At 34.1% G+C, this 13,954-nt stretch overlaps 1 protein-coding gene across 1 annotated transcript; it reads left to right on the forward strand.

Moving 5' to 3' along the window:
- The first annotated feature begins 10,079 nt into the window (after positions 1 to 10,079).
- Positions 10,080 to 10,995, forward strand: LOC133795619 (uncharacterized). The gene is made up of 2 exons (XM_062233072.1): positions 10,080 to 10,205; positions 10,420 to 10,995. The coding sequence occupies exons 1-2, from the start codon at positions 10,080 to 10,082 to the stop codon at positions 10,993 to 10,995; spliced, it is 702 nt and encodes a 233-aa protein (XP_062089056.1).
- Positions 10,996 to 13,954: the final 2,959 nt, after the last annotated feature.

Consider the following 13,954-nt stretch of genomic DNA (forward strand, 5'->3'; position numbering starts at 1 on the left):
AAGGTAAGCTCGAATTTATGATCTAATGTCTGAATCTTAGTGTTTTCTTGACTGGTTTTGATGTTTTTAAGCTTTTGGGTTTCAGAGATTGAAGTGGGATTTTGATGAGTTTCTAGGCTAAGTTTTTGCTGGATTGTGTTGCTGGAAACAGGTTAGAAGTTTTGTGATAATTGAGTTGTGGAATTGGGATGGTTTTGGGTGGTTTTGAGTGAGGTTTAAGTGTTAAAAATGGTGGTTTTTCTGGGTTCGAAGGGGTTGGGCCGCGGCATAGTTCTTGGTGTGTCGTGGCCCTCTAAAGTTGATGGGTGCTGAAGATGGAGGGCGGGCCGCAGCATGGGGCATGTAGGGCCGCGGCTCGTGTCATAGGGAACTTGAGTTGCAGCCCTTAAGGAAATTTGTGTTTTTGGGATTTTAAGCATGGGAATTTAACCTAGGGTGCTCGGGATCGATTCTACTATCGTGTTTGGTGGAATTCGATCTTCCGGAGGCTAAAACCTAAACCTGAAGCCTTTTTACAATTATTAATGTTGTCCCTTATGTTGGTTGTGACTAGGTACTAAGCTAGGGCTCGGGAAACGGATCGTGCTCAAGAGGCATCTCTCGTAGTCAATACACTTGGAAATTAAAGGTAAGAGAACTGCACCCGGTTGTGGATTTATAATGGGACTAAGGGTTCCCTATTTTGTATGCTTTATAAAGGATGGTATTATGCCATGTAAATAATAAACAAATGGTCTAAGAGTGTCGGAGTTTACAATAGCGCACAGGGCACGGCTTAGCCACTAGTAGCTGAGGACAGCTTATTATGCATTGAGCTCGGTTTAAGCGGATCGGAGTCAGTGGAGTAAACAGAGGGTGTGACCTAAGGGTGTCGACCCTGATTATCATGTGATTTGATTATTATCATTGATTGATGGACTTGTCATGTTGAATAGCTGAGTATTGGTTTGTTGATTCTCTGGTTGTGTCTATGGACTATATGATCGATGTGGTATGCTAAGTGTATGAATGTGCTTTAAAAGATTATTCATAACGTTATGTTTTCTTGTTGGGCCTTGGCTCACGGGTGCTACGTGGTGCAGGTAAAGGCAAGGGCAAGCTTGATCAGCCCTGATTCGGAGAGCTCTAAAGGTAGAATGTACATGATCAGCTGTTCGGCTACCACAGTTGAGGGGAGACACGAACAAGAGGACCACAAATGTCTGTTTTTCCCTTAGAGTGGCTAGTGGTTGTTTGTACTCTGGAAATTTTGTAAACTGACTTTCAAACACTGCTTCTTTTGGGATCCCTTGTTCAAAATGTTTAATTATATGAAATGTGTCTTTGTGACAAAAACCTTTTAACCAGAGTTCATTAATGATTTCAGTGACACGTTTTTAACTAAATGACTTGATTAGCAAGTCCTGCACCTTTATAAATACACAGTGTAGCGGTCTTGGCTATCCAGGGCGTTACAAATGACGTCAAATTATTCACATTCATTAAGCACAAAATTGAATAGATCACAATGATGAAAAAGAAATCATAGAGATTGCATGTAATGCTCCAAATTTCCTAATAAGGTTTAGGACCTTGATTAGGAGGCCGGGAGGGCCATAATTGATTTATTATGTGATTAAATGATAATATGCATGTTTCGGTGTATTAAATATGCATGTGAACCCATTTCTGAGTAATTGGGTGATTCTCATATTTTGGCCATTTCGGGCATATTTGGTATATATGTGATATATGTGTGTGGCGTTTTATTATTGTTTGGTTATGCTAGGGTTACTCAGCACAAGAGAGGATAAGCTAGTGGGAAATTCGCAACGAGATTTAAGCTTGATTTGGAGTAAGTCAAGGGGTATTTAGAGCATTACCTGGTTATTGGGTAATGGGAATAAATATTTGGTGATAGATTGGGAGTTAGTAAGATCAGGGGGAAATTCTGGAGGTTTTGACTATTTTGTCCCCGGGAGTGTTTTCAGGGCCCCGAGCGTTAGGATTTGTTTGAGACTACTTAAGCTTGAAGTAACCTTTTAAAGAAATAAAAAGAACATTCTGTACGTTCTCTCTCCCTCTAAGTTCCATTTTCGTCTCCCGATTGTATTTTCGATGGAAACTTGAGTTCTAGGACTCGGATTCAAACGAGGGTTGAGGCATAGCGATCCTAGGGAAGATTAGAAGCTTATTAGCCGGAGGATTTAGTTGGGAAACAACTCAATCGGAGGTAATTCAAGTTTTAAGTTCTAAGTTTTAAGTTTTTAAAGTTTTTAAGCTTGAATTGGATGTTGTGTTTTGATGTGTTTTTGTTAGATTTGAAGGTTGGGTTTTATGGGTTTTGGATAATGGGTATGTTTGGGAACTTTGATTTTTGAGTTTGGAGATGTTTGGATATGTTTTTGAAAGGTTTTTAGATGAAGAAATGGAGTTTTTTTGGCTGGGTTCGAGGTTGAGCCGCGGGTCTGTTCTTGGGCAATGCGGCTCAAGCTTCAAGAAGCTGGTGGTTTGGGGCTGATGGGCTATTTGAGCTGCGGCTCTAATTGCTGCCAGCGATGAGTTTTTGGGCCTGACTTGAGTGGGGCTGCGGCTCTAATGGTTGGGGTCGCGGCTCAAAAGAGGAAAAGTGACCAAAGTGGGTTTTTAGTCATGGGAACTCAAACCTTAGGCCTCGAGATCATTCCTAATACCCGGTTTAGTGGGATTTGATGTCTCGGAGGCTAGGTCTTGGTTCCGGGAATGGTTTTAGAACTTGAACTTAATGGATCACCGTTTATGGTTGTGACTAGGTTATCACTAGGAGCTTGGAATCAGGATCGTGCTTGTGGCTCGTTTATTGGTAACCTGTGCTTGGACCAAAGGTAAGAAAACTGCACCCTGTATATATGTGACATGCATGGTTATTCTTGATGCATGTTGGATGTCCAAATGTGATGCATGTAATGCACAAGAAACATGTGATTAGGACATGCTATGTATATTAAATATGAGATTGTTCAGACCTTGAGCCTCTATGTTTATGCATGACCCTAATTGTGCTAGTAATTATTGAGTAAGCATGTTGAATGCCCTGTATTCGGATATTTGACATATGGTATATGTTTGGTAGCATTTCTTACTTGTGTATGACACTGACTAGTCAACGTCGGCACTGGTCGAGTATCATAGACATAAGAGCCGAGAACGGCATAGCGTCCTGAGCGCAGGACCGATTTAAAGATTAGATCTAATCGATATCAGCGTTGAATGACTCTAGGGCATTAATGCTGGACCGACCCTAAGGTCGATGAATCTTATAAGCGCTTGACTAGTCTAAGCTAGTTACTCAGAGCCAAAGCCTAAGGCCTAGGTGACTGCTTGTCACATGGCTAGGGAACAACGTTCCATGGTTATGACTCTATGGTCATGAGGAAGGTTATGTTGGTGACTAGTCATCATGCACCTATCCTGTTTAAGCTAGTGAAATGATCACTTATCTATAAGGTTATGACTCTATGGTCATGAGGTAGCCTATGTTGGTGGCTAGTCATCATGCACCTATCTTGTTTAAGCTAGTGAAATGTTCACTTATCTATAAAGCCCCGGTGACCCTATCGTCACATGGTTATTGGGAATAAACCCACCTTAGTGACTATTACAACTGTCACTCTTCTATTTTGGGCTAAAATCCTTGGATGATTATTATGACCATTGGTTGATGTGTTATACTCAACATTACGTGGACTCATTTGCCTGCTTGATTAGGGCTATATCTGCTAGACGTGTGCCTTATGATTTGATGACATGTTATTACTGTTCATGAGCATATTGAGTTTTCTTGCTGGGCTTCGACTCACGGGTGCTTTGTGGTGCAGGTAAAGGCAAAAGAAAGTTGGATCATCCTTGAGTTGGAGAGCTTAGGTGATGATGTGTACATATGCAGCTGCCCGACCACCACGGCCGAGGTTTGAAGAGGAACTAGGGTTAAACCCTGTTTTGCCGCTTAGATCGGCTGGTTGTAAATATTTTCTTGTAATAGACCTTTAAATTATATTTTTAGGATCCCAATGTATATAATAAACGTTCTAATGAAACGTTATATCTTAACCAAAAATTTTAATCCCTAAACCGCTAATCATACTTAGTTACACGATTTTAGCCAAATGACTCGATTAGCGAGTTTAGCACTGTTTATAAGGCACACCGTAACGGTCCCTAGAGTTTAGGGCATTACATTGCACTAACTAATAATAAAGTATCAAGAGACTACATTAAAACCCTAGAAATAAAACTAGTTCATAATTAAATTCATAACATTCATTGATTCAGAAAATAACATAGAAAAAGAAATTAAAAAAGAAAAGAAAAAGAACTCTCGATGAATTTCTCATTCTTGATCTCTAAGTTCCTCTTGTTCTCCAGCGGCTAGAAGTGATTTGAATCGCTCATAATTATGCTTGTATGATAACTCTAGCTATTCCTTGTGAAAAGACCACTTTGCCCTCGTAAAAATAGGGTTTCGTGGTTTCTACGGGCTCAAGCATCGCGATGCCCCTGCGATATGCCCAAAACCAATTTGCCCCTAACTTCGACAGCGGCATGACTCGACATTTAAGAGCCGCGGCTTAAAATGGTACTTTTTTTCCAGCGCCGCGGCGCACCTCCAAGGGTCGCGGCTCCACCATTTCTAGAAAATGGTTGTCTCTACTTGTCCTCGCATCGCGGTTCATTATGCAAGCGTCGTGGCTCAAAATACTTTTTTCACATAATTCAACATTTTTCAATGTCAAATTGCATTTCACCATCTCCTAAAATTCCCGAGATTTTTTGGCACGATAACTTTGATAGAAATAGTCATATTTATCATCATTTTAGCTTGCTTTTCACCAATTCCATGCCAAACCACATATTCGTTGCTTAAGTCTGAAAACATAAATAAAACAAGCATAACATTGCACAAAACAAAATAAAAGACTAAAAACATACCCAAAACAAAGTCTAAAACAACACTAAAATAGAAACAACACATCAATGTCTTCAACTAATATTTTATATGAATTTAAAGTCCATGTGAATAAAGTTAGTTGGTTGTCCCTTTCCAAATGTTTATATATATATATATATATATATGTGTGTGTGTGTGCAATGATACTGGTAGCAAAAAATGTATATATTCTTAAACAACTTTATTAAATACAAATGTCTCCAACTAAACAGTATTATTTAATACAAAAGTATCAGGTAATATATTATATAGTTATATGGATTTAAGTTCCATGTGCGTGTATGCAATGTGTCCAACTCAGACTAATGACAACATTTTTTTGAAAAAGCAACAACAATATAAAAAAACTACTCGTAGTCTTAGAACAGGAAAGGCTACTAGCACAAAAACAATAAACATGAAAGACTAACAGGGTGTATAATCAAACAAAATTAACTAAGGAGGTTGACATGCATGGAAGTCATTAAAGACTGTAGCATCTATACTCTGGACTAATGGCAATCGTTAATTAGTAGTTCTGTACTCAAATCTCGAACATAATTCATTTAAAATAAAAAAAATTTGAAAAAAAAAATTGTTAATATAATTGATTCTCAATTGAAAATTAAATAATAAATTGATTTATTAGAATTAATTTTATATCCTAAGCATGGGGAACATTAACCAAGAATAATGTCACTTGGTAACAAAGCTTCAATTTCAGTATGACAAGCTTGCAGAACTTAGCAATAAAGATGACAAATCTGGAATTTTTAATAAATGTTATGAAGAGCCCATAACATGGTCGAATAAGAAATTAATATTTACAATAAACTGACACAAAACTCATATTCATATATTTAAAGGTGGGCTAGTTCTCACTATTTTTATATATTGTTTCTTTCATTTTTGCAAATACTAGTAAAAAAACTTTCAACAAGATGAAGATAAATTAACAATAAACATTTAACAGATAATGAGATACCAAGACCCAAAACAGAGAAGAAGCTCAAAAATTTCATATCCAAAACAAAATAATCATATTTAAAATGTTCTAAAAGAGAGGGAGATGAACTAAATGAGCAATCACAGTACCATGCTTATAATGAGTAAAAATCAAATAAGATGTAGAAAAAGCACAAAAGAGAGTGAGATCAGACGAAGAAGAGTTAAAAATACCTAGTTAGAGTGCAGATTTAAGATCGAGTAACGAAACTAAAGTTGAGTAGAGAAGAATTAGTAGTAGAACTTAGAAGAGAAGAATCACTAGTAAAACTAGTAAAGCTTAGGGGGTTGTTATAGGCATAGGAGAAGTAGATCTGGGAAGCAACCAATACGATGAGAAGGAGAGCAAAAAGAAAGAGAAGAAAATAATGAGAATTTAGTTTTAGGGTTTTTAGAAAAAGTAAGAAAACATGGTTTTAGGGTTTTTAGAAAAGAAATTTAAAAAGTAAGAAAACATGATTTTTTCACTTTAAGTTTTCCTTCGTAAAATTAGGATATAATTTTGAATTTTATTCTAAAAAACAGTCAACCAATCAAAAATTATGATGTGCCCCACATAATTTAAGTATTCCAAAACAAAAGATTGTATCTGAAATAGATAATTAGGCTCTTAGATTCCAAAAGTTTATTTTTTATCAATTGGATCCACAACCTTTCTAAATCATTTCAGTTAGATCTCAAAGGTTGATTATTTATGAGTTGGATCCCCAATCTTTTCAAATTGTAATTAAGTCCCTATGTTTTTTTCTTTTAAAATTCATAAAAAATACAAAAAATAATGATAAATCTTTCTTAATATATTTGAATTAAATACCTATATATGTCAAAAGATGAAGGAAAATATTCAAAATTAAAACTTATTATTTAATTTTTAAACTTTTTCCGGTTAATAATATATATATGGGATTGAAATTTTGACACTACATTTATCTTCATTTTTTGGACATGCAAATAATAATATAGAGAAATTTACATTTGGCTCCTTTTCTATAATCTTAATTCTAAAAATGTCTTGACCCATCTTAATTCTAAAAATATTGTTGTTCTTACCATTTTTTGCAAACAATATAACATTATATTACTTCTTTCTCTCCCTCTCTTCTCCACAATTTTAAAATAAAATTCTCACTACATCGTTGGTCGTTTGGACTTAAGTGGTACAATTATGACCTACTCTTCAAGGTGATCATTTTGATATGTAGGAGACATATATTTTATTGTCGTCGCCGAAATCAAAAGCAACCATTTGGTTGCTTATGATACCAATTAGATACTAATTAGTTACTCTTCTATAATTTTTTTTTTATTTTAGTTAATTAACTACGTGCTTATTTTTGAAATTTGGTTGATAGTTTCTATTATATATGAAAACTAATTTTGTAGATGCTTTTTAATTTATTTAAATAAAAGTTAAATCAAAGAGTCCCAAACATATGCATTATTTGCTATGATTTTAAAGTAACTTGTAAGTTTTTTTTCTCAATTAATGAGTATATCTCTATAATTCATATGTAAAAAACATGAGTCACTAAAGCATGTATTATATTTAAGAAAAAAAATAGGTTACTATGTAGTGTACTAAGTATAACCATTTACTAAATATGACAACTTGGTATACTATATGTTAACTAATTAGTTTGTAAAATAGGTTTAAAGGTTACCGAACTATATCTTAAATAATAACTTACAAATAGCTAATCGGTACCTTAAGATGTCTACATATAAGATTTGGAGATAACTAAAATGTATATGAATTAATATGGTTTAAAAATTAAGCTTTTATGAAAAATTAACCAATCGGTATATATCTTATTGATATTATAAGTAACCAAAAATGTGCATTATTTTGTTTTATGGCATATTTTTTTGTTTACATTTTTATGGGAATTTTTTCCCATATATTTGTAATATTTTATTTATGTACCAAAATTTATTTTTATACAGTTTTAGTAGCTAGTTTTAATATGTTTTGAAGTTATTTTTATAATTTTAATATATTTGTAATATTTGTTATCATTTATATTTTATAAAACATTTTTTTTTTACATTATTTCTTCCGAAAAAAATTGAGTCCTTCGTAACCATGCTTTTTATTCCCTTTTCTTCAATTTTCTTTTTATCTTCTTCAATCAACATTTTTCTCTGTAGTTGTAACCAGTTACCACTATCAAAACAATTTTGAATTTTTTTTGTGGTAGTAATCGTATGCCACTGTTAATTTTTTTTAGTGATGTGTAGTAACTGGTTACAACTATAAAAATTAGTTTTATTTTGAAGTGGTGTTGTAGTAACTGGTTACAACTATAAAAATAATTTTGATTTTTTTAGTAATTTACTTTATCAAAATACCTACTGAATTGTAACTGGCTATTAGTGAGATTTGGAAAAAAAAACTAATATGAAAAAAGTAAACTAAATTGATCGTGAAGGTAACTGGTTACAGCTTGGTCTGAAGAAAAAAAAATAGATCTGAAAAAAAAGGAACCAGTTGTGATGGTAACCAGTTACTTAGTCAGACCTAGAAAAATATATCCAAGCGAAAATCTAAACTAATCATAATCATAACTAATTATAGCTAGGTTTTAAAAATAAATCAGATCTAAACAAACCAATCGCCATAGTACCTAGTTATTTAGTTAGGTGTAAAAACAAAATAAGAACTAAACAAATAAAATCTAAATTGATCGTTATCGTAATTGGTTACAACTAGGTCTAAAAAAAATCAAATATGAATAAAAAGAATCAGTCGTCATGGTACCTGATTATTTAAACAGATCTGAAAAAAAAAAACCAAATTTGAACGAAAAAAATTAAATAAAACATGACAGTAATCGGTTACAGTTAGGTCGAGAAGAAAAAAAAATCAAATATGATGTGCAAAATCACATTTGAAATGGCAAAATCTTATGTGAAAAAGAATAACAACAACAACAACAACAAAAAGAATAAGAATAATACCGTATCTGGAAAAGAAAAGAAAAAGTAGAAGAACCAGAGGGGCGGAGGTGCGTCGCCATCAAGTGCGGGGGAGGGGGCAGAGGACTGAGATGAGAGAACCAAATAGGGGAGGAGAGAGGAAGAAAGGAGAAAAGAGGGAGAGACATCGTGAGGGAGAAAGGAGAGAGTGAGAGAAAGTTTTATGTAATTATGTTAATGGTAATCTATTTTTATATTTCATGGAATTGTCATATTTTAAACTTTTCAAAACTTACCATATTTTGTATAATTTCTTTTTTCCCATTAATATATAAAATATATTTATTTTTCTCATATTTATGTAAACTTTTCTTATCTATTAGCATTAAATGCTATGTTTTTTATCTTATTATTTTTTTATATAATTTTTAACTGCCAGTAATAAAATATCAAGAAAAATTATTACTTTTTGTATAGTTTCAATAAATATCAAATGAGCATTAACGAAATATTGATTTTTGCACAACTTTTACAATTGTGCATAGTGCTTAAAATTGTGCCAAATATATCATATGTTGATTTTTTTTGTCAAATATAGCACAATATTTACATCTCTCATTAGAGATGTTCTAAACCCCAAATCTCATTTTTATGTCCATAAACAACTCATAAAAACATGCTTGTCACAACTAGGGTTGTCATTGGATGATTTCATTTAAATGAATTTTGAACTCTATAAATAGTGGCCACTTGTTCATGTGAGACACTTTACATTCTTGTCTTTTTTATATATGTGCTTAGAATGTGTTAGGCATGTTTAATCCCAAAGAGCATTTCCATGAGAGATACTTAGAGTTCTTGTGAGCGTGGAAATAATTTCTTTTGGAAATTATTGGTACTTGTTCAATCCTTATTCATCCTCCTTTTTTGTGTTTGTTTAATTGTTTTTTTTTTCCAGTTTTGTCTTGTAATTCTCCTTTTGTTCTCTTTTGTGTTCTTAGATCTTTATACTTAATTGTAATATTGTGTTTGGAGTTGTATAGAGTTAGTTAGAGAGTTTGTAGCAATTCTGTTATTTCAGCAACTGATTCTGTTACTTGTATTTAAACTCGCGTATTTCATTATTCCAAATAATACAATTCTGATACAAGTTTATATTTAGATTTTCTCTATTCTTATATGGTATCAAAGCTTTCTCGTTCAAGATCCAACAATGGCGGCTTCTTTCAATGCTAACAATGGTAGTCCGTCTCAACCTAATTCGTCCATCTATGCTCAACCTCAAAACACAAATCTTTTACCTAAATCTTCTCGTGTTACATTTACGCACTCTCTTTTTGTGAGACTTGATGAACGAAACTACCTCCCATGAAAGCATCAAGTGCTCCATGCAATGAAAGGTAGTCAACTACAAAAATTTCTTGAACCGATGCTTGCACCACCAAAGTACCTCACTTATGCTGATCGTGAAGCAAATCGCATCAGTACTGAGTTTGAATATTGGGATCAACAAGATAGTATCCTTGTTACTTGGTTACTTTCATCCATGTTAGAAAAGACTCACTCGAATGGTCGGATCTGAGACCACTGCTCAGATCTGGAACTCTCTTTGTGAATACTACACAGCTCAAAATAAAGCTAAGAACATGCAATACAAGACTATGTTATGCAATACTCGCATGACCAGATCTCTTGATGATTATCTTCTCAAAATCAAATTAATAGTTGATACCTTAGCCTCTATTGGTCATCTTCTTTTTGCTCAAGATCACATTGAAGCCATCATCAATGGTTTGTCCAAAGATTATGAAGTCTTCATCACTTATGTGAACACCAAATTTGATGCGTATACAGTGGCAGAGATTGAAGCTCTTCTTATGTCTCATGAAGTTCAGATGGAGAAAGGTGCCAAAGAGCTCGACATTCTCAAAAGTGAAACTAACATTTCTCAATCAAAAGCTTTGACGGGATCTCGTGGTGGCTACAGTATTGGCTCTTCCAGTGGTCATTCTAACACACCTCCATCAGCTTTGGGCAGAGCTCCTTACCCAAGTTATGCCATCTATGGAGTTGGATATGGACCACCAGGTTTTGGTCAACCTTCTTATGGCACACGCCTATGGATATAACTATGGACCGCATCCTTTTCAGCCTTCTTCACGTGGTGGACAACCTAGTGCCAACCATGGTCAACAAAGTAGCTTCACGTGGCCAATTCAATGTGTGGGGTAACAAACCTCAATGCCAGCTGTGTCACAAAGTTGGTCATACAGTCAAACAATGTTTCTACCAATTTGATAAATCATTTACTGGTCCTGAATCCTTTCAAGCTTTTTCTCTAAGTGCTGTTGTGGCCGAACTTCAAGCTTTTCATGTTTCACCAGATATATTCATGGATTTGAGTTGGTATCTAGACTCTGGGGCAACACACCACCTCACTCCTGATGCCTATAATTTGAATCACATCACTGAGTATAATGGAGATCAGCAAATACATATGGGAAATGGCACAGATTTGCATATCCAAAACATTTTCCAATCTTTTTTCTCTTCTTCTTGTCAATCTCAGCAACTTGTTTTAAATAACTTGTTCCATGTCTCTGTTATTACAAAAAATTTACTTGGTGTGTCTTAGTTTCCTAATAACAATAATTTTTTCTTAGAATTTCACCCAACATATTGTTGTGTCAAGGCTCAGGATATACTCGGAAGACTTTGTTGGTTTGGAAGCTTGATAAAGGGCTCTACGAATTTGACTCCACTCTGGTACAAAGTCTAGCAAGCAATAAGACCTGCCATGGTTCTAGTATGGTAGATGTACCTATTGTCAGTACTTTAAGTAATAAAAATTGCTTTACTCATGTCGTGTTTGTACCTAGGTCTCCATTTTCTTTATGGCACAATAGGCTTGGTCATCCGTCTGCACAAATTGTCCTCTTGTAATATCAAAGTTAGTAATAAAAAAAATCATGATTTGTGTGCAACTTGTTGTCATGGTAAGCATCACAAGTTACCATTTCCAATTTCTACTACTATTTACACTAAGCCATTATAGCTCTGACTTGTGAGGCACTGCTCTTGTACCTTCCTCTAGTGGGCGAAATGGGGTGGATGAGAGAAAGCATAGACATATTGTTAAGAGTGGTCTAACCCTATTAGCTCAAGCCTTTTTACCTCACAAATACTGGGATGAAGTATACCGTATTACTATGTTCTTAATCAATATAATGCCCATGCCTCAGTTACATTTCAGTTCTCCTCTTGAGGTTTTGGTTTTATACAAAGCCAGATTATACAATGTTAAGGGTCTTTAGTTGCTTGTGTTATCCTAATCTTAGATCTTAAAATTGTGTAAAGCTTCAATATAGGTATGTCCCTTGTGTCTTTCTTGGTTGTAGCCTATCTCACAAATGGTATAAATGCTTAGCTAAGGATGGTTGGTTGTATATCTCTCGTGTTGTCGTGTTTGACGAATTTGTTCTTCCATTTTCTCATAATGATCCAACATAACCAAATTTTGTCTAGTCTGCTTTGTTTTCCAATTTAGCTAGGCCACTTATTATTCCCACAATAGGTATTTCTTCATCTCTTTCTATTTCCTCTTCTCATCCTCCTTCCATAGTTGAGTCAAGTCCATTGCCTGAAACTTCTGTGTCTTTGTCTTTTTTTTCTCCCATAGTGTCTCATTTGAGTGAAGAGGTTGGTTCAACTGTTTAACATGATAATGCAACAGTTGTTACTAATGTTTTTCCTACAGCTACCAATGCTCATCCAATGCAAACACGTGCCAAGTCTGGTATTCACAAGCATCGGGTTCTAATAGCTTCTCTACAACCATCTTCGATTAAGTTTGCCTTAAAGAATCAACAATGGGTTGGCTTTTCAAGAAAACAACACCTGTTCATTAGTTGATCTTCCTCAAGACTGATCTCCAATTGGTTGCAAATGGGTCTACAAGGTTAAAGAGAATCATGATGGCTCTATTTCTAAGTTCAAAGCTCGTGTTGTTGCTAAAGGATACCATCAACAGACTAGTTTCAACTGTAATGAAACTTTTAGTCTTGTGGTCAAGCCGGTTACCATCAGAGTTGTTCTCACTATTGTTGTTACCAAAAGGTGGAAGATATGGCAGCTTGATGTCAATAATGCCTTCTTGAATGGTGACTCGCAAGAGGAAATTTACATGCCTCAACCATCTCGCTTTGTTGACTCTTTTTCTCCACACAAAGTGTGCAAACTCAACAAAGCTTTCAATTGCTCCACCACTACAACAAAATAGACATTTAATGGCTAAATGGGGGAGACATTGTAGACATTTAATGTCTCCCCCTAGGGGAGACATTGTAGACATTCCACATCTCCCCCTGGGAGTCATCATAGGGTACCTACAATGTCTCCCGTGGGAAGACTTTGTATACATTCGATATCTCATATCACGAGTCATCATTGGTTTCTATATTTTTTTAAATAAAAAATAATTAAATAATTATTTTCATTATATTAATTATTAAATATATTAATTTTTTTTAAATAGAATTAAATATTTTAATTAAAAATCTAAATTATATGCAAATTTAAATTGTGAATTTTCATTAATAACACTGAAATGTATATATAATATGTTTTTGGTAGCTAAATATACAAAAATGTAATATTTATTGTTGAACATACAAAATTAAAAAATATTACACTAGCTAGCTAGACATATAGTAAGAAAGAAAAAGTAAACAAAAACAAAAACCTAATATGTGGGACGATGACTTTGAACTATCGATAGCATATGGTTCGCCCAGTGTTATCGCATTTCATTAATTTGTGCCGGTGTATATGGCGTAGTGTTTAGCTACAAAAAATACAAAGTAAAATAAATTAGTTAATTATTATTGTTGTAATGACCCAACTATTTCTAAGATCTTGGACCATAAAAAACTACTAGACTTAACTACTACTTTTGAAGGAAATATAAGAAATAATCATAACTTTATTAAACTCCAAAATAAATATTGTATCAATAACATAAAACTATAAGTTTAAAATGTAATATGGCATGGGTACTCATTGTTTTAAAACATAAGAACATAACTTCAA

Source organism: Humulus lupulus, chromosome 8 (genome assembly GCF_963169125.1).
Source record: "Humulus lupulus chromosome 8, drHumLupu1.1, whole genome shotgun sequence".
Taxonomy (NCBI): domain Eukaryota; kingdom Viridiplantae; phylum Streptophyta; class Magnoliopsida; order Rosales; family Cannabaceae; genus Humulus; species Humulus lupulus.